This window comes from Magallana gigas, chromosome 7 (assembly GCF_963853765.1).
Source record: "Magallana gigas chromosome 7, xbMagGiga1.1, whole genome shotgun sequence".
Lineage (NCBI taxonomy): Eukaryota > Metazoa > Mollusca > Bivalvia > Ostreida > Ostreidae > Magallana > Magallana gigas.
The window spans coordinates 42,378,013-42,400,534 of record NC_088859.1 but is presented as its reverse complement, the minus strand read 5'-3'; the positions used below and the strand labels follow the sequence as shown (position 1 = coordinate 42,400,534).

Genomic DNA, 22,522 nt, shown 5'->3' with positions numbered 1-22,522 from the left:
AACTTTTTTTAGTTGTTAAAAACAGAGGAATGAATGTACATATTTACAGGAAGTTTTTTGCAAGTTATACTCTTTATTATTTTATTTTTTTGCATTTAATGCATACCTTGCCATTCATTATGTGTACCATTGTCAAGTAATGGGGGAGCATGGGGTATGTGAGCTTGCTCTCTTTTTCTTTCATTAAATTATTTTAAGGCACAATTAAGTCTTTTTGGAATGGTTTCATTTGATTTAATAGTAAAATTTACACTGTCACAAATTATCCAACTTTTGCTGGATAAGAGTAAGAGTAGCATATATATTTAACCTGACTGGAAGATGAAACAAAAAAATACAGAATGTATCAATGAAAAAAGACAAGTGTATGAGTAACAATTAACAACAGTTCATTTCCAAAGTGCTTTCTTTGTAAGAATTAGAAAATTACACCCTATTCAATTGAATTTGGATGAAATCTCCTACGCACAATAATTTACTTTCTGATATCCATGCATATTCAGTAGTTATTAGTGGCAAATACACGGAGCATGATTAAAAAGTCCAGCTCCCATGACTGCGGCTAAATTGTTTGGTTGGTCAGATAGACCCTCTGTTTCCATGGAGTTTTCCTCTCATGGACCCTGAACTTTGAAAAATAAGGGACTTTAGAGGTTGATCTATTGTATGGAACCTTGTCTTAAAAGACAACCAGAGGAGTAATATAGCTACATCATTGTATATTTCTAAATGGAGAAATATCAAAAGAGGTACAAGGACTTTTATCATTTTTAAGTCTTGTTACAATATCTTCAAGAAATTCTGATTAATTGATGTGCAATATACCTTTGATCGGGGAACAATGGTTTCAATTACTGGTCCATTTTTTCTGTACATTATAGGATGGCAATGCTTTGCTTGGAAGTAGTTTCTTTCTTATCAGATGGAGAGCAAATTAGCTTTTAATGATCTATTGAACATTTGATGGTGACATAGGAGTCTCGCCATCAAAGTGGGGCTTGTGAAAGAACAATTCATTCTAGTATCAGAGGCAGAGAGCTGCTTGTTTCTAAGCAAATAAAATGGCCATATTTTCAGGAAACATGAGATACAGCTGATTATGGGTGATACTAAAATGTCTAGCAATTAGGCTCACTTACTTCCAACTCTTAAATAAATTGCATATAATGCTCTTGATCAAAACATAACTTTAATTGCTGCCGTATGTTTTTCTCTTGTCTTCAATTTTGTTATACATACTAATTTAGTTAATGGAAAAATTCTAGCTAACAGATTTCTTTACCAAAGCCCTTGAAGTATTGACCAATAGTGTCCAAAAATTTCAATATTTTTTCTTACAAAAAGAACTGATGAATACTTTTCTCTGAGATGTGCATGTTGCATTTCACTGAGTTTCAATTTAATATTAGATAATATTTATTGTTTGCATCAATACCGGTATTGCATTATAAATTCAGATTTTAATTTAAAATACATAATTTAACTTAGCTCTGATAGATTTCTAAAAAAATATTCAGTGATTTTCATAACTCATGTTAAAGACTGCAGTTTTTTAAAAAATATACATCTATTGAGATAGTCTAGAGAATTTTAAGATATACATTTAGTTATTTTTGTAAAGATTTTTTATTATGATTTGAGTAAAAATATTTAATAAAGTAGTAAATATAGGTTAAGATCAAAGTGTCTGATCAAAATATATATAGGCTTGATTTTCAATTATATATGTATTCTTTTCTTTGCAGGGGATTTTTTCTCAAGTGTTTGATCTAGAGAATACCGATTTTGACAACAGTGATACATTTAACAGAGAATGGCAAGTTTTTTTTCCTGAGCTGACTGTAAAGAATTTTAAATACCAAAAGATGTAAAACTGTAACAGTGTAAAATACATTTGCATGAAGTGATCATTGCATCGAATAAATTTTCAATTCTCTTTAATTTAAATAGCTCTGTTAAAACTTAATATGATGATTTTCAAATGGTGTGACAAGGTTACACAGCAATTTTGCTTTGAGATTAAAACTAATGTTGATTGATTTTAAACATTTGGATTAAGAACTAGAACATAAAAGTGAAATAAATGGGTGCATAAACACAAAGAACTTTGTGATGGCTGCAGACCTTGATCAATATGCTGTTTTTAATCGTGCTTTTGTTAATGCAAATTATCAAAGGATTAATTGCATTAAAATGTAGAACCTATTTGCAAATGTGATTTTAACACCATGTGGTAAAATGAAAACCCCATTAAAATCTTCAGTAGATGGTTTATAGGCATAGATTTGACTCATTTTTGATTTCCACAAGAGATTATACTTGAATGTCCATTAAATAACTAATTGAAAACATTACAAATGTAAAAGAGTTTTGTCTTAATAATGGTAAATACAGGTTTGAACATGCTGAAATGGGAAGTAATTACAGGAAATAAACTTAATATGATCTGAGATTTCTCTTAAAACACATGATTTTGATTAATTTTTTCTTCAATCTCCCTTATATTTATGACTTTCCCCCTCTTGCAGGCCTGCTGAACCTAGATTCCCTATTCACATTGGCATCTCAGGCTATGTTGCAGCTACAGGACAAGTAAGCAAAAGGAATTTAGATAATTTCTTTTTTTGATAAAAATAATCAAAAGAGTACATTTGGAATTCCAAAGGATGTAGCCATTTAACTTAATGAAATATCTATCCCGACCTTTGCAAGAGGCATTCCTTTATCAAATTGGATTCTAAAGCAGATCTTATAACTGGTTAAGATGCATCTGCATATATAAATAAATTACTGGTATTTGAAGTATTTTCATTAAAATCTGTAAAAATGCTGTAACTATGCAAAGGCATCAATTTGTTCAATTATTAGTTTTCGGAGATGAAGAGCAGCAAGAGTCTGGAATGATATCAGCATCTGTGATGTTTTTATATTGGCAGGAAGGATGCCTTCATTAGTCAAGAACTTTTAATCAAGATGATGGAAAGACGCAATATTTTGGATTAAATTTGTGCAATTTGTCAGACGTCTTTTGAAATTAAATCCATAAATTCTCATGAAGTTGATCAACATTTCCATCCCTGAAATGGATGGCTAATGCTTCAAAGTAATAGTGAAGAATGTTCTTTTTGAACAAACCATCTTGATGGCTTTAATATTAGCCCTTTTATTTAGGGGAGTAATCACAAATTAAAAAAAAGAACGAAAATTTCATTGATAAAACAAATCAACGGCAGTCAATACCATGATGAAATGTCATGTATATCGCAAATTTTTACCACGATTTTAGCTAAAAATATTCTCATTTTATTCTTTTATCTTTAATGCCTGCACCCTGAAAAGATTCTATTGGTAACCTGTTCTAATATCTTGCATATATGTGTATAACTGCAATCATTTTTTTCCCTGTTATAAAAATTGCAAAAATGGGGCTAATGTGTAACCCTATTTATTTGCCTAAACTGACCAGTAGTTGTGTTTTGCAATTTTTAAAAATAGTTTCTAATAGCAAACTTTACTAGTTATAATTTCTTGCATATTGTATTTTTTGCAAAGCGAAAGATCCAAATGACCTATGTATACATTACATACAATATTATAGGTTATAACTTATGGTTTTGTTTTTAAAGTTGCCCTCTTTTTTATTAGAAGAATTTTTACAATTCTTCTAATTTGTGCAAATGAAACAATCAAAAGAGTCTTATTGAGTCAAATTTTGTCATCATTTGTTTATTTTTCTTTTTTACAGACTTTGAATATAGTAAACGCATATGAAGACAAAAGATTTGATCCAACAGTAAGTGAAGATTAGCATTCAGATTGAAATAGCCAATGGTTTTATAGACTTAGTGTACATCAAACCTCAGAGAAAAACTATAACGCTATGAGGAGTCCTTCAGAACACTCTCGTATATTAAGCATCAATGTACATTAGGTTTTTAGATTGTATTGCCTTTCTTAGTTATCTTAGAAATTAAATCCCAAGGACATAAAAATGAAGACATTGATGAACATTATGACTTGGATGATCTGTCATCATCTAAAAAATGTTTACGATAGACGGATTAGAATTGCACTTTAAACATGAATTATTCTCTTTTTTCACCCAAGCGATGGCATGGTTTGGGAAGATAAGACATCCAGACACTTGAGTGCCTTGCGTTGTCATTAATTTGATTATTTTTCAGGTGGATATTGATCCAAACTTTAAGACAAAGGCCATCTTATGCATGCCAATCAAGAATGCACACGGAAAAGTTATTGGTGTCACCCAACTGATCAACAAGCTAGATGGGTCCATTTTCAACAAGAATGATGAAAACCTGTTTGAGGTATTGATCTCAAGAAAAAGCCATTTGTTTTTTAAAGACTTGCTGAGAAAATACATTTCTAGCAGGAAGGAAAACTCAATGTTTAGGAAGTTGCAAACAGGAGAGATGTTATTTTTTACATCTTAAACACAGAATCCATCTTATGGGGAAAATGTCAGGGATTTTCACTTCAAGATACAGATATGATTTGGAATGCAGCTGAAATTGGAAAATTCTATGCAACCAATTTGATCAATTTTCTTGATTAAAATCTTGGGAGCTCCCCTTTAGAGGTTAAGAATAGATGAAAAAATTCAAATAACATGATGCAATGCAATTGTTATAATTAAACAAATATAGGAACAATGCCATTTTTCATTAAAATAAAACCATTTAGTTTACATTTATTATCATTAAGCACATGCTGCAATTCATGAATTAATTAGTAAATATACTTCAATGGAGAGAATGAAATTGTTTATAACAAGAACTTCCTTTCATTGTAGGCATTTGCCATTTTCTGTGGCTTAGGAATAAACAATACCCAGACATATGAAACTGTGATGAAAGCCATGGCAAAGCAGCGCATTGCCTTGGAATGCTTGTCCTACCATGCCTCTGCTCCGGCTGATGAAGCTCAGAGACTCAAAGTAAGAAATGCAACTCACTTAGTAGAACTATGCTCAAAATACATTTGAGCAGTTGACATGTTAAATGCAAGAAACTGTTCCAAACACTCCCTCTCTTTTCCTAGCCCAAAGACTCAAAGTAAGAAATGTTACTCAATTTGGAGAAAAATGCTTCAAAATACATCATTTAATATAAGTTACAATATGCTTCAAAATACATTTAAATATTTAATACAAGTACCGGTAATTGTGATGAACACTCCCACTCTGATCCTAAATCTCCATACCAACACAAGCACTTGTAACTTGATTGTGTGTTTCTATAATGTTGTGCAGAAAATTAGAGTCTATATAGTTTAAAAAAGGACAGTTACATAAATCATATTAAATGTAACACAAAAGTACTCTTTTGTGAACTAAAATAGTGCCTTTGCTAAATTGTTAAAATTAATGCAAAAGTGCCATAATCTTAATGAAAAAATGAAGAGCACTTATTACATATTAAATTCAATCTCTCTGTTTCTCTGTGCTGGACTGTTTCTGTTTGCTCTGTGGGATTGATTTGTACAAGAATAAACATTCACTCCTCCTCCTACTTTATGAGTTCATCTTGATTAAAGCACCAGAGATCAAGGTTTCTTGAGTACACCTTGCTTGTTTGTCTAATGATGTAAAGAACGTGAACTATTAGAAGAAGTCAGCAGTTATACATTAATTATTTGATGATGAAAGAACATATATCACCTCCAGGGATTCAAGGAAGTTGATCATTATATGCATGTAATTTATAATAATTTTCTAATGTGATACACTGTAGCAGTGAGCTTTAAAATTATCATTGCAGTTCATCATGCCTTTAACATTATTCTGATTTTGAATACTGTAGAAGCAAAAATATTCATTTAGGATATAATTTCATTATTTTCCTTGGTAGTATTTTATAAAATCACTGAAATTAAATCCATGATGAAGTTAAACCCAAGTATTCATAGATAACAGAGTTTATACATAATAAATTTTAGAGATTGCGATATGACAAAATTCAATCCCAATGAAATTTTATTTGGTTGAAAAACAACAAAATTTTAACCCAACGAATATATATGCTTCTTAAGTATTACGGTTCATGCTTTTAACATTATTTTGATTTTGAATATTAAGATTATTTTATGCCCTTATGCAGTTTGATTTTATAATAAATCAATGAGATATTTTTTATGCATGAGTGATTTGAAATGATTTCCACTTGACAGACCATGGTTATCCCTTCCACTTACGCGTACAACCTGTTGGACTTCAGCTTCAGTGACTTTGGGCTGGATGATGATGACACCCTGAAGGCCAGCATAAGGATGTTCATAGACATGAACCTGCTGGAGAGGTTCAGGATCAACTATGAGGTACACAGCCAGTAACTGAAGCATGAATTCATGAAATTGTTTCCCAGCCCCCCCCCCCCCCCCCCCCCTTTCCTCTAACCACATGAGCAATTGCCATATAAGTATTCAGTATAGTTTCTCTTTTTACGCATGGTTCTACACACCATATATATAAGAGCTAGAACTGATCCACTGAAATTAGTTATTTAATTCACTCAGGAATGTAAACCATGTTCACAAATTATTATTGCATATTTCTAATAGTTGAAAGAGTGCCACTAGGGTCTACAATGAAGGTCATGGGCTTAAATGCTTCTTCAATTTTAAAACATGGTTTTAAAGACCATTCATGTAATTTTGGAGATTTTTTTGTTTGCATCTTATTCTAAGTATAGTGCTGAATGAAATCTTATATTTCCAATAGTTGAGAGGAGAAAATCAATGTATTAGAGTGGCAGAAATTGCTGGAAGAATATTGATATTGCTCTTGGAGTTCTAGAACTCCCAGTAAATTATTCTACTTACTGATATTAGAGAAAGGTGGGGTAGTGATTACAGAGATGGAGATTTATATCACCATGCAGACCTCATCATTGATTTTGGCTTTACTAGCATTCATTACACGGATGAATCAAGAGCAAAGAACAGTTCTATGCAGCATTTAGAAATTGAAAGATTTTTCAAAGATTCATGTAACATTTGGGTGCTAAAAACAATCTATCCATAATTTACCGGTATATGTTTTTTTTATCCTTTGACTTTCAGTTGAAGATTGCATGACTGATTTTATCTTTTATTTATTCAGAATTTGCCAGCTGTTATATTGGTTGAATAAAAATTGTTCACCCCTCATGTTCTGCAATTTTATTTCCTTTAAAATTACTAGGTTTCCTTCTTCAATGATTTCTATGAAAGTTTTTTATTGCAATGTACATGCATGTACTCAATTCATTTCGATAACCTTAATTTAAACATATTTTTTAAATAAATTCAATAGGATTGGACAAAAGGCATAGACTATGTCTATCATCTCCTTGTATAATGGGTCAAGTTACATAAATTTCAGAAGTATATACCTAGTATAATATACATATTCAATAACCTTAAATATGATAAGTCAGCAAATTTTTCTATAGTGTAAAATTTTTGCCATGATAAAATTCCAAACACTTTAGGTATAGGTAAATGATTGAATAAGTGTATGTATTAATCAGCAGAAATAGCCTAGACTGTGAATCACATTGTATTGATTAAGTGCAGCAGAAGGTGTTCTCTTGACCTTGTGTCTTTGTCAGTTTTGTTTTCTAATTCCATACATTACATCCTCTTTCCTTTTGATGCTTATTAATTGTAATGAGCTTATATAAATACTTGTGGGAGTCTAAAACCACACCGGGGCATGACATGTAGGATTATCATCAATTTCTTGATCCATTCTGAGGACCGTAGTTATAAAATTGATAAAATAAAAAACCTTGTATAGTTAACTGAAATACTGTAAGCGTACTATATATTTAGCGTGTACGATATTTTGCCGAATGTTTTTACAACAAGTTAGCATGGATTTGATTTAGCGCATTTCTAAATGTACCTATATTTATCTACTTATATGTTTTATATTCGTTTTTCGCCAAAAATGCTAAATAGAATACACAGCCAAATGTAATACGTTTACAGTATACTAAAACAGTAACCACAATCACAGCTGTTTGATGATCAACAGAAATACATGTGTATTCAACATAAGTGCCACTCAGATATATATTTCAGATGCTTTTCAATTTTGATAGCTATTAAGTCAATACTAATGAAGAATTGGATGGTAGTAGCAAGTCAAGTTTTTTATTTACATTTATTTTATTTATTGGTTAATTAATCTTTAGGAATTTTAATTAGGAAGGAAATTTCATGCACAATCTGTATATAACATATTTCTTCTGAAATTAAAAACAAGTTTTTTTTTTGTTTCAGACACTTTGTCGTTGGATTCTGAGTGTGAAGAAGAATTACCGAGATGTGACTTACCATAACTGGAGACATGCCTTCAATGTGGCCCAGACGATGTTCTGTATGCTCAAAGTACGTAAGCAGTCTAACATGACTGATACCTACTAACCGACTTATTTGTCAAGCCTCATTTATAGCCAGGGGATTGTTCATGACCTTAAACCCTGGGAATGTTCTTTAAAGTGTTAACTAGAGTTATACCTGGTAGATGCGCTTGAAAAAAAAAATTGTTGGCTTATCATAACATCGTTTTACTCTAAAATCCTCATGCAGTAACATGATTTTACTGGAGTTCTTTGAGCCACAGAATATTCTTATCCCTTCCTTTTGGCATAAAGCTGATGGTCACAGATGTGTATATATATACATTTTTTCATATGGTTAGAACTGACTAAAAAGGATACGGCCGGAACAAATTTTTCAACAGAACATTCTGGTGAAAAGAGTTCTATATTCAGTCTTTTAGCATCAGAAAAGACAGCAAATTGCAGACTTCTTTCATTACATATTAAGCCATCTCTAAGTACTCTAAGATAATTGTTAATGTACACTTTTTTTATTCTGCAGTCTGGTCAAATGGATAATATACTCACTGAAACGGAGAAGCTGGCTCTAATCATCGCCTGTCTTTGCCATGATCTAGATCATCGGGGCACCAACAATCAGTTTCAGATCAAGTGAGTTCCATCGTAAAAGTGTCAGTCTAAGGCACCAGGGACAAAGTCTTGACTTGTTTCTTTTGTTATGCATACAGTTATTGAAGTATCTCTCTCTAATTTTATGTGAAAGACAATAAAAACAGAGGACACTATTATCGAGTTATATTGCGATAATGAAAAATGATTTATTCATGCCAAATTGCAAAAGAGTTTTTTATCTCATTTTCAGTCATAAAATTGTTAGTATTACATATACCAATTATTCTTTATGACAAAACACTAAATTTTCATCTTGCTTCACAGGAAGCTTTTGTTTGTTATATGAATTTAATGTATTGATGCCTGCAATCTTTATACTAGCTATAGCTCTTTTGACTAAGGATGGACAATTTCTTGTTTCCAGAACCTCCTCCCCATTAGCAGACCTGTATTCTACCTCCACTTTAGAGCACCACCATTTTGACCAGTGCATTATGATTCTTAGTACAAAGGTCAGTGATGCTCAGGCAAAAAAGAAATACAGTTACACAGATTATGATACAGAAATGTTTTTTTATCTTATATACTAACTTGACCATGGAACAGATATTGTTACCTCTGATTTAATTATTATCAAATACCTGTAATTTTAGTGATTATATATTTGTAACAAAATCTTTAAAAAAAAAACCTCATATAAAATATGAGCTTAATATAATAATATTTATATACTGAGGTTTCATTAATATTCCAGGGTATCAATTTTCGTGGATAAAGTTAAAATCACAGTTTCAATGATATGTAAATTTGTGGCGAATGATTCTAACAATACAAATTATTTGTAGAAATTGCATTTCAACAAACATTCAATTTCATGGATAAGCTTAGCAATGAAATCCATGAAAATTGGTATTCTATGAATATTGATGAAACCACAGTACATGTATCAATATACATTGTATCAATAAAGAAATCATATTTCAAAAAGATTCTTTATATATGCCCTTACCAAAATATAAGGCCTCTGGCAAACAGTTGCCGCAAATTTGCAGAGAGTTTGCTGCAAATTTGCGACGAACAGTTGCCGCAAATTTGCGGCAAGTTCAGAATTCGTATGCAAATTAGCTTCTGGCAAACTGTTTGCGGCAAAGTTGCGGCAAGTTCAGAATTCGTATGCAAATTAGCTTCTGGGAAACCGTTTGCGGCAAATTTGCCGCAAGTTCAGAATTCGTATGCAAATTAGCTTCTGGCCAACTGTTTGCGGCAAATTTGCAGCAAGTTCAGAATTCGTATGCAAATTAGCTTCCGGCAAACTGTTTGCAGCAAATTTGCCGCAAGCATACAGATAAACATAGCAACTTTAAGATATTACAACATAAGAAAAACAATTAATAAACACTTATAATCATTTAATAATGAGTTACTCATTACTAATACATGTACTATGCTTTTCAATCAATTATAAATAACTTCTACTGGTGATTAACAAAGATGTTTAACTTAAACAGTTGCAGCAAAATTAGAGATAAAGGACACAAGTAATTATATAACTTTAAATTTTACACATTTTATAAATTTCAAAAATAAACACAAAAATGATGAACAAACCATAATGAAATTTGACAAATAGTACTCAACCGATAGGTGATGATTTGTTGCTGCAGATCGATAAACTTGAATGCAGTTTGATCACAACATGCATGCACAGATGGACTTGTACAAAAGTTCACAATGAGCGAAGTTCAAACCATATAGTTCACAATTAAGCCCTGCACGGTCACTGGTCATGTTACAATTAATCACGGGTTCTTTAAGGCATTTTCGATGTCTTTTTTATGACAGTCTCCTGTACGTGCTCTCCGATTTAATTTCACACATAAACAATATCACACAAATAGCCGAATATCGCAATAATGCCCACAATGGAATGGTCAGACTTCAGCACTTTTGTTTATATGCTTTTCCACGTAAGTCTTACACAAATTCTGTCTTCACTCTTTTTTGGTTGCATCATTTGATCATAAAATCACTGAGTTAGTTGTTCATGCATGGTTTTCTTTAGGTCTGTGTAACCCAGTCACCAGGGCAGACACCTATTGGGAAGATAAATGGATTTCATATAAGCACAATTGTTTTCAAATTTAAAGCAGTTTCTAAGAAAAACAAGTTAGCCTATATTATATACTTACTCAATCTATTAATTTAGATAAAGCTACAAATTTGCACTAGGCCTACTCTAAATCTGACTATGTGAGTAGAACATGAATTCTTTTATTTAAGTAAATCATATAAAATGTACTTACACTTTGTAATGATTATTTCCTACATTGGGCGTTGTTTAAATAAATTTCAAATTTCAATTTATTCGTTCATGCATCACAACGATGTCAATAACGAGCGTTTTGCTTGATTCGACACCCCGCATTGTCATAGGGACGGCCTTATACTGTTAAACTCATTATAAAAGATCACAGTCTTTCGTTTTATATTCCAATAACTGTTTAAACTGCCATTCAACGAAAATATTTTCATTACTTCACTTACTTTTTCAAAAACGTACTCATGATCATGCAGATGGTGCATGCAGTGGCCTTGGGTGTTGAGACTCGATTCATTCACTTATATTCGTCCTCTGTTTAGCCGTGGGTTTTCCAAAAGTAAACACTCCATTGACAATGTTTCTTTTACCTTGTGCACAGCCTTATTCCCTTATTTTCATTCATTTTACCATCTCGGTGATGGCAGACAACATGGCAGCATCGAATGTGAAAATTCGCGGCTAGCTATTGATCGACCAATCAGCGCGCACGTAGCTTACCATTGAAACAAAAGTAAAAGTAGAAACAAACACTGAACAGCATAACGTTACGGAATATTCTTCAATCTACACGATTCAACATCAAGCGGTTTAGATACTCAAATCCAAGTTGACTGATATTTGAACGTAGGAAAAAAGAATATAGCATAACAAAAGAACAGACAGGTTGGTGTTCACGTAATACGTGGGGTCGCGGGAGGGGGGGGGGTTATGCGATTAAAGTTGATCTTATTTTCGTAATGATAAACATTTTTATCGAGACTATCTTAGAATAAAACTTAAATCCGAAAATATTAATTAGATTTATTTTTTCTCTGTACAAATATACAAAATTAAAAAAGCAATTCATTATAATTGACAGTCTTTAAAGCTCTGCTGAATGTGTAAGAAATTGTATAAGTCTTATTTCTGGTAAAGCTTTGGCAAGCTCAGGAAGTAAAAAAAACACAGAAAAAAGAAGAAATGTTTGTGGTAAACTTCTGGCAAATTTTTAGGAGTTTGCCAAAAGTTTGCCACTTCTGGCGAAGAAGCTGCAAACATAATTGGGTGTCTGGTAAACTTCTGGCAAAATAAAAGAGGTTTACCAGAAGTTCGCTACTACTGGCAAAGATCGGCAAACAAGTTCTAAAGTTTTCTGGTAAACTAATCAGTTTGCCAAAAATTTGCGGCAAGTTTCCTGCAAATTTGCCGCAAACAATTCATTTTGGTAAGGGTGACCATTAAATGATACATGTATATGGAGTGTATTGAGCCGCCTTAATATTAATCATTGTATATTGTTGACATTACACAGTCATATTTAATCAGTGGAAAATACATAATATATGTTGTTTGTTGGATACATGCATGTACTTCAATGGTACTTTTTATCATTGTGACGAACATTCAAGCCTAAATATGAACTGGTGTAAAAACTTTGAGCATTTTAGCTCCCCAGGCATTGTTAACATCTATTTGGGCTATTTCCTGTGATAGTTCTGATCTGTATAATTTTTTTCTTTTTAGATCAATACGAATGATTTCTTTTTGACAGGGGAATGATATCCTTAGTAACATCAGGCAGGATGAGTACGAAGAGGTCATACAGATGCTGGAGAACGCCATCCTAGCCACAGATTTAGCTCTCTACTTCAAGTATGCATTTATATTCAGTGTCATCTGTCTTAAATCAACCCCATTATTTGAGTCTCTGTTCCTTTCTGCCAAATTTTTTTTTGTATCATGAAAATATTGGCCATGCAGAGTCCAGATAATTGGTGAACTGGAGGTTTTTATGGTCTTGTTTACTTTGTATTCTGCTCTGTTTGGTTTTTGTGAGCATATTGAGTCAAACATTTTACAGTTATTGGAAATTTTTTAGTTTTCAGCAAACATATTTTAGATTGCCAGAAAGTTTTAATTGCATACGTTCATAAGAAATAACTGTTTCGTTTTCAAAACCAATTTATGTATACATACACAAGACAAGCATCAACAAATCAAAGAACATGTAATTTGTTTTTATACGGACGAGGTAAGAAAAACTTGAAAAGTACTCTCTGAAACATATCCATGTATTCTCTCAGTCAAAGAAACGTTCAACTTTAAAGGAAATAGTAATTTACTTTGAAATCAATTACCGTTACATTAAATTACTATCCCTTTAATTCTTGGTGAGCAATTCCACCAAGACTATTAAAAGTTTCCTGAAGCCCCAGCTCCATTTCATCATTTATCTCAATTAGATATGATGTGTTAATTCTGGTGCCTTGTCTATATAAGCCTCTTGATTTAATTGGATTGGCAAAGAGTTTCTTGGTAATTGTCAAAATGAACCGTACACTGATCACTATAATGTCTTGGAGACATATTTTATGCTCAAACAAGTTTTAAAAGCTGACAATAAATCTCCAATTGCAACTGGAGGACCTGCACCTCCCATAGCTTCAAGAAAGTCTTATTATAAAATGATTATATGTTCAAGAAACATTGTTACCAGTCCTAATGATGCCTAAAACAGCTTTGTGACTAAATTAGTACACTTTTGAGATGGATTTCCTAAAGGTTTTTTGGCTGCCTTTCTTCCGATTGCCTGAATAAATTGCTACTCTCCAACAGGTTCAGGGGCGAATTTTTCAACTTGGTAAGGAGCAGTGAAACAAACTGGAATCGAGATCGAGATCGAGATTTGCTGCGATCAATGATGATGACAGCATCTGATGTGTCAGCCATTACCAAGCCATGGGAAGTGCAGCTAAAGGTAAGCTAGCTTGCAAGTATTCCAGTGAAAGGTGGGCTTGTCACTATTCCAGCAAAAAACAGGCTTGTTACTATTCCAGCTTAAGGTAGGCTTGTCACTATTCCATGGAAAAGTAGGCTTGTCTCCATACCAGCCAAAGATAGGGATTTTATTATTTCAGCTAAAGGTAGACTAGGTACTATTCCAGCTAAAGGTAGACTTGTAAACATTCCTGCTTTTCGCTATTCCATGGTAAGGTAGGCTTGTCACTATACCAGATAATGGTAGGCTTGATAGCTTTATTCACTATACTCTATAATTATGATCATTGCTATATTTGATTCAAAGCTGTTGGGCAAAATTGACTGCATCCTGGATGAAGAATTACACTATATGAACTATTGGAACTCTATATATTCCTAAAAAAGACATTAATTAGTAAGTGAAAGAAAAAATGTGATTAAGCTCACATACGCCATGCTCTCACATAACTTGACAAGGCTACACGTAATAAATGGTATGCAAATAATGAAATAAAAGGGGCATAACTCTTAGAATAAAGATATATGAAATCACAATTTCTGGCATAGATGCACATCTATGCGATGTGGGTTTTTTTTTATTTCAAAGTTTCTAGCAATTTTTCTAATGGTTTCATAGGAGTCGCTTCGACAAAATATTTGAGTAGTTATTGTGTATATATTCAATAACGACAACATTCTTATAGTTCAACATCGCACTTCTTTAATTAAGGAGTCTTTATATTGTGCAATGATACATTCAACAACAATTAAAAGAAACACAAAAAAAACTAGATTTGATTACAATAATGTAAATGTGACTTTTTTAACAGGTCGCTGATCTCATAGCCAGTGAGTTTTTTGAACAAGGAGATTTAGAGAAAACACAGTTGAACATCAAACCAGCAGTAAGAAATTTTTCGTTATAAATTTTTAAGGTTGATCAAATTCTTTTAATGTATCTGCTAATGTATCTTTTATATGCATTGAAAGGATGGACAATTTCCATTCTGTACATATTTCACTGTGCCTGCCTTAACAGGAGCAATTATAGCACTGTAATCATTATAATTTATGTTCTTGTATTCATAATCTTTTCATAATATGATTCCTACAATTGTGAAAAATTACGTTCATCGGAGACATTAATCTTGTTTGGTTTTTGTGCCTTGATGTCAGCTTTTTATTGTCTATCTGTATATTGAATAAAGACATATTATGGATCCGTCTGGCTCTTCCTTATGGGAGAATAAATGGAAGTGTTGGCTTTCACAAATTTCTCTTAGTGAGCATAAAATTTCCAGACATCTGTAATCATTTTGTCCCTGAGTTACTGGATGGTCTTGAAAATAATCCAACAACTCCATTTATTTATTTGTATCTGATTATCTAAAATGGGATTAATGTTTTCTTTGGTACACACATCTTAAGTAACGAATGTATAGTGTTGATATAAATACTTTTGGAGATTAATCAATAGATATGTCTGGGAATTTTTGAGAAATATGTCAAAAAGGGGCAGACAGTAGGAGTAATTTGCTTTCAGAGTTGTTGATTAAATACAGATAAGCTTCATTCTCTGACCATTTGTAGGAGATGATGGACAGAGATAAGAAAGATAGACTCCCTGACATGCAAGTGGGATTCATAGACTCAATCTGTTTACCAGTCTACCAGGTAAGACCTAGCGTGCTCTCTCTCTCTCTCTCTCTCTCTCTCTGGATGACATTTTTATTGATTAACACACCTGATCATCTTTAGCTTTTTTAAAAACTTTTGACAATGTTTTCATATTAATTCTGTACATGAATGCATGCACAATGTAAACTATTTTCATAATTTCAAACTCACAAAATTATAGAAAACTTCACCCTTTCTCAATATTATACCTATATAATGAATAGTAATCAGGTAATAGCTAGAATACTTTTGAAATATTGAAGAAAAATGTATGATAAGTTAGCCGTCTTTCCAAGTACATGTACTGTCATGGAAATAATTTAGATATATGCCTTGTATGGTAAATCAGGATGCGTGTAGTTTTTACTGTTTGAAGGTCAAAGATCACTTGAGAGAACAATTTTAAATTTAATAGAGTAACTGTAATGCTTGTGTAGTTTTTTATTTACTAAGAATTGGTAGGGTGTTCCTCGGGACTTGATCGATTGTATACTGCTACCATTACAAAGGGTTTTTTTCCCATGTAGGCTATTGCAGAGATATCTCCCAGGCTAGAACCTCTACTAGATGGCTGTAAAAAGAATCGACAAAACTGGCACTTTCTGTCACAACACACCAGCAAGCATCTTGTGGATGAAAGCAGAAAGGAAAATGAAAGTAAGGATGACAGCATCCACGAAAATGAAGAAATCGAGGAAGAGGCAATGGAAAATGAAAACAAAGATGAAAATTTTCAGCTTATGGATATTGAAAGTAGTGAAGAAGCAGAAAACATTCTACCTGTAGTTAGCTAATGACTTATTTTTATTTTGAACCATGTAAATAAATGTCCTATTCTCTATTTATAAGTCCCGTATTGTATTTCAGTCTGTCTCAGATGACCCTGGTTTTGTCTCAGGGTTGACTATGGAGTATTTAAGGGTCTCATCGGTGGGTTGTCTGAAACAGGAGGATAATAATTATGCTTTATATGAAGTCCAGTGTACGCCATGTAACTAATCCATTCAACCAGCCATTGTGATATTTGCTATGTTTCATTGTAATGCCATTGCTGTATTATCATAACAAACTATCTGAGGTTTTTTTTTTATTAATGTTTTATCTCATGTGAGAAACAGACTATGCTTTGATAAAAAAGAATTTGATTAGTTTTGTTCATTGTCAAAATGCAAACAAGTTAAGATTGAGATTTCTCAAAATATTTGTAATTTTACATTCAGATACAATCAATTTGGTTTCCTAGCATTTAAAAATATGTAGTTTATGTACATGTGTTTCAAAGGTTCATTTTTTTCTCAGGGTAGGTTAAAAATTAAATTTTAATTTTCAGGTTTAAAAAAAAATGTGCTGAGCTTTTGCGTTTTTGTGAATTAATTTTGGGTATATCATGGTTGATATTACAGACTGTGTTCAGGAAAGTTTTTAAGGAGAGGGCGGAGTCAGAAATTGTTGTCATTATTGCGCTTTATTAAACCACCCTTTGGTTTCTGCCAAATTTTGAATAATTCATTTCATGTTTATCCAAAACTCCTTGGATTGAACAAATAAATACATTAATAATATAACATGTAATTGATTGAAAAGATGTTTTCATCATGGTAAACATCATTTCACCTCATGTTACAACTAGACAGATAAGCTTCAATCATAGAAGCTTCTGTGGTTCAAATGTAATCTTATTTGAATCCAGATAGACACTTTTCTCTAAATCATTATGTAATATTTTTTGTAGATATGACATTTATTCAAGCAGTTTAAATTTTTGGGTTGGGTTGTTTTACAAGAATAAATGGAAAAGTATTGCAAAGTGTATGGTGCTGATTTAATTTATCTACCGATGTATACATGTCATTTCATTTTCTTTGTACAATCACTGTAAATTACTTTGTTAATTGTAAAAGCCAGTCCCAAATTTGTTCTAAATCATCTCCCTAACCATGTATTTTATAAAGTGGATATGAAAACATTTGTGTATCTTCTAACCGTAATGTGCTGCTTGTGTGTACAATTTCTTCATGTCTTTGCATTTCTGACTTTTATATGTAATATTTCAAATTTCACTTTTTCTCACTCAATGATTCTATGAAACATTTGTACTCTATATCTCTATCTCTCTGTATTTTATGAAATAAATTATTTTATGTAAATATAGTATAGATTACTGCAAGAGTATGTTATTATATTAATTAATATAAACTTGATTTTTCATTTAATTTAAGTATGTGTGTTGCATAGACTGTTCTGTTACTATTTGTTTTGGCAGCAAATATGTGGGTGTTGTATAAAAAAAACTTTTGCCTTTCATTCGGGCATTGTGATTTTTTTCTGTGATAACTTCTTTTTTCTTACCCTTCCCAAATAAAACAATCATACAAGTCGGCCTACCCTCTGACTTTTCTTTTCTATCTTAGATAATACAGTATGTAATCTACATGCAATACACTGATGTTCACAAACAGGCGATATGAACGAAAAAATAGAACAATGACATGTTTTCTGATGAAAGTAAAAGCAGAACATGTTTCAAATTAATAGTCTTCATAATTTTATCAATGATTGAATAAAATATACATGTCATCACAATTTTTAAAAAAAATTAACAGATAAACATAAATTGAAGCACTACATTTTAGCATCAGATAGTCTTTCTTTTGTGTTTTTAAGTAAAATCGAATTTTATATAATTTTATTTAATTTACACCTCAGGAAACTAAATCACAAACTTGTTTTTAAAATAGTTGGTGGTGTAAGGAAAATTATAGCATTTAGACATACAACTGGGAGAAAAATCAGAAGAAGAGTTATTATTGTTTAAACTATATTTAAATCTATTATTCCCTTTATTTCTTACGGAAACATAGTTAAGAAATCTACACGCCCCGTTTATCGATTGGTCGAAATCTATAGCGACTGAAACGGACAAGAAAGTGAGGACTGAAATTGACACGCCCTGTTTATCGATTGCTCGAGACCTACAACTACCTAAGAAAAATCACGGGCTGCCCGAAAAAATCATGATGGTGTCAGACTTAAAGTCTTACAGGAGATGATTTGGCTGTTTCTTTTATAACTAACGTCTTATGTACATTTAACAGTAATTCAGTGATTTACTTTTTACGATCAATTTATTAAGAAGTTAAAAGAAAGATGTTAATATAAACAATAAAATGCTTTCTTTAATGATTCATGCGGGTTTCCTTACGAAGGTAGCGATCATTGCACAAAAAGTTAACATAACATAAACTACTACAATACGCAGATGATACTGTTTTACTATTAGATGGTTCAAAAAAATCATTAAAAAATGCCTTATCTCTTATTGATCAGTTTGCAAAATACTCAGGTTTAAAACCCAATTATGATAAAACATTATGTGTTAAAATAGGTTCACTATCAAATTGCAAGCAAAATATACTCCCAGAGGTTAACATAAGATGGTCACAGGAGCCGTTTACAGTTCTTGGTATAACCTACTGCATAGACCTAAACCCTATAGCCATGCATGAATTGAATTTTTTACCTAAACTATGTGAAATGAAAAAACTTGTTGCTTCTTGGTCGAAACGTCTGTTAAGCCCAGCTGGAAAAATAACTGTAATAAAATCTATTATTTTGCCAAAAATTATCCACTTAATTATTGCTCTTCCAAATCCTCCGTCTTGTTATATGAAGGAGTTAGAACAACTTTTTTTCAATTTTTTATGGAATAATAAACCTCCAAGAGTGGCAAAAAAATGTATTACACAAAACTATGAAAATGGTGGACTTAGAATGATAGATCTAAACAATTTATGTACAAGTTTAAAGATCACATGGATTCGTAGATTTCTAAATTATACTTCCTCTTGGAAATCACTATTACTCAGTACGTTGCCAAAAATTGAAAACATTTTTTTGTACGGAAATATGTTTACAAAAGTTTTGTCAAGTTGCTGTACAAACTTGTTTTGGACAGATGTATTTGATGCTCTATTTAAATTTAGGAAAATTGTTGAAACCGAAGTGTCTGAATCTGTTGTTCAGCCAATCTGGTATAATGAAAATTTTAAAATTAATAACAATTTTTTTTATGAATGCTTGGCTCAAAAAGGTGTTCTGTATGTATATGATTTTTTTAGTACTAATGGTCAAATACTGCAATATGAAGATTTTTGTGATAAATTTGATGTACTGATTCCATTTACAACCTATTATGGTATTATCAACAATATTAAAATGTTAAAACTGCCTTACGATGTAAATACAATTATGTTCAACAATCCATATTATCCAGTTTTCTTAAAGCCAATTCTCAAAAACATAAAGGGTTCAAAAGAGATATATGATATAATCACAGCTACATCCTATGAAAAACCAAAATATGAAACTAAATGGGAAAATGAACTTAACCTTGATGTAGACAGCTTTTGGTGGAAATTACATAACCGTACAATTTTTAAGATATCCACAGATGTACAAATTCAATGGTTTCAATACAGAATTGTTCACAGAATTTTAACTACAAATGTATTTTTGAAAAGAATTGGAATTGTGCAATCTGATTTATGCTCTTTATGTGACCTTTATCCTGAAAACTTGTCCCATATATTCTGGGAGTGTACTTATGTTGAAGAATTATGGAATTCTTTTTTTGAGTGGATTAATGATCAAACTAATACGATGATTGATGCCAATATTGTTGATATTTTGTTTGGTAAATTGTCAAAGCACAAAAATATAATCAATCTTTTGATCATCTTAGTAAAACGCCATATTTATAAGAAAAGAAATAACAAAATGTTACCTTCTTTCGAAGGCTTAAAGAGAGAAATACTGTATTACAGAAATTTAGAACATTATATGTATAAAAAAAAATAACAATGAAGACAATTTTTATAAACGATGGGATATTTTCTCTTCCCTTCAATAAGTGTCCTCTGTTTTTAAATTACACTTGGATACTCGATTTTTTCCAACTTCCGCTTTCTTTTTTTCTTTTTTTAAACTTGAACAATCTTAGTATATATAGTTACTCTGTGTACATATCCATAAACACTGGATGAATGTGTGTGTATATGCAAAAAATGTCCTATGTACAGCTTTTTTCACAATAATACTGTAAATTTGATGACTTCAGGGCCTCCCAACCCTGACATCAAATAAATGTTTAAGTTGTCTGGGACAATAAAATATTTAAATTAAAAAAAAAAAGAAGTTTGGTTTAAATCGGCGCTGTGGTTCTGCAGCAGAATATGAAAATGTAAAAAGTTTACGACAACGCCGACAGACAACGGACAAAATCTCACTTGAGCCTTTGGTTCAGGTGAGCTAATATCTACATAACCTGCATAGGCGGGTTAAGTATTTTTTCTGCAACGCTGCCACCTTCATTCCCGCATGAATCATTTTACTGTTTGTATTATTATAAAAGTTGTCTTCTTTTTTTGCAATGTTTGCTCCTTCATAATTGCATTTACCACTAAAGAAGACGTTTTATTGTTTATTGAATCCATATCAATTTTAAAAATTCTATTAAATTGTAAAGTTGGGCAATCATGCCGTTGTAGTTTATCTACTCTGGCGATTTTTTAATTTTTGTTCCAAACAAGACACCGGCCCCATATATATGAACAGCCCTGTAAAGGATCAACAGAAGGACAATTTAATAAATGTATGATTAAACAAATTAAACTGAGAGAAGAATAAGTGAATTTGTTGCTAAAAAAATCCATAGTGTGATTGAAGATAAATTCAATTGCATAGTCTGATAATTCACGCTTTCAAAAATTCTGATTCCATTCAAAATGAAGGGGAAAATAAAGCACTTCATGTGGAAGTACAATGTATGACATGAATACCTCGGAGATCTTTTTCTCCCCCCCCCCCCCAAAAAAAAAATTCGCGACCTCTATTTGACTTTTTGATAAATAACATTTATGCAATTTACATGTAAAATTCTTTAAGTTAGTTTACTTCTATTACAAATATGTTGCTTCAAAAATTTTAAAATTGACCACCTTTTCCCAAAGTGTCAATAATTTCATATGTAGGTGCTCCATGATTTTTAAAAACTGTTAAATTTACTAAATCATTTCTATAATAACTTTGACGCCCCCTTCCCGATAGTGATGGTTTCTATCGTAGGTAAAGAGGTATGTATACAAGTTTTTATAATACTGGCGGGTCGGCTCTGGGGATTTTTAAATATCCCGCCCTAAATTTATAATCGTCCTGATGTTGTTCCCTTGGAAGAGGACCTGGCCTTCAGTTGAATTTGTCCCGTTAACATTGGTTAAAATTGGCTCAGTGGATAACGCCAGACAACTAATGTATACATTTTTTGTAATACTCGCTACTTTCAACCAACACGAAAAACCAATGAAACATGGCTGAAAGTGGCAAGGGAAACCTCATATTGGCGTGTTTTTATTTTCGAATTAAAAATGTTATATCGACCAATAGTCGCTGCTGATATACAAGTCACGAATGAAATCCACTGGCATTCTTTTTCCTTTGTTTTGAAATTCATTTTGTGGTCAATTATACAATATAAATTCGAAAACGGTTGATCATCTGCACATGACGCCAACATCTCGATGCCTATTTCCACCTTTCTTACCCTTTGAATGAAGGTTCATGCATTTACACCTGGGTGTAGTTGCTAGATGACTCGTAGAACGCCCTTTACAGCCAGACCCATATTTTCATTTAAGCCAACATAATTATCCGATTGATTCTCTGTCAACTGTATCATTAATTTTCCCCAACAGGAGTACATGTATTAACACCTACTTATTCGTCTGTCTTCATCAGTTGCTGAAGCTCTGCGACACGAGGAATAACTCCA

The 22,522-nt window shown here is 32.0% G+C and overlaps 1 protein-coding gene across 1 annotated transcript in view; it reads left to right on the top strand.

Moving 5' to 3' along the window:
- The window catches only part of LOC105347202 (dual 3',5'-cyclic-AMP and -GMP phosphodiesterase 11), a 36,651-nt gene extending 18,575 nt beyond the window's left edge, over positions 1–18,076 (top strand). Inside the window, exons 6-19 of the mRNA XM_066065446.1 lie at positions 1,746–1,816; positions 2,529–2,592; positions 3,746–3,793; positions 4,185–4,328; positions 4,814–4,957; positions 6,190–6,336; positions 8,287–8,394; positions 8,890–8,999; positions 9,385–9,472; positions 12,812–12,912; positions 13,876–14,017; positions 14,850–14,924; positions 15,610–15,693; positions 16,224–18,076. Of these exons, the coding sequence (XP_065921518.1) occupies positions 1,746–1,816; positions 2,529–2,592; positions 3,746–3,793; positions 4,185–4,328; positions 4,814–4,957; positions 6,190–6,336; positions 8,287–8,394; positions 8,890–8,999; positions 9,385–9,472; positions 12,812–12,912; positions 13,876–14,017; positions 14,850–14,924; positions 15,610–15,693; positions 16,224–16,490 (1,593 nt within the window). The 3' untranslated portion in view covers positions 16,491–18,076. The remainder of the gene's footprint in view (positions 1–1,745; positions 1,817–2,528; positions 2,593–3,745; positions 3,794–4,184; positions 4,329–4,813; positions 4,958–6,189; positions 6,337–8,286; positions 8,395–8,889; positions 9,000–9,384; positions 9,473–12,811; positions 12,913–13,875; positions 14,018–14,849; positions 14,925–15,609; positions 15,694–16,223) is intronic.
- Positions 18,077–22,522: the final 4,446 nt, after the last annotated feature.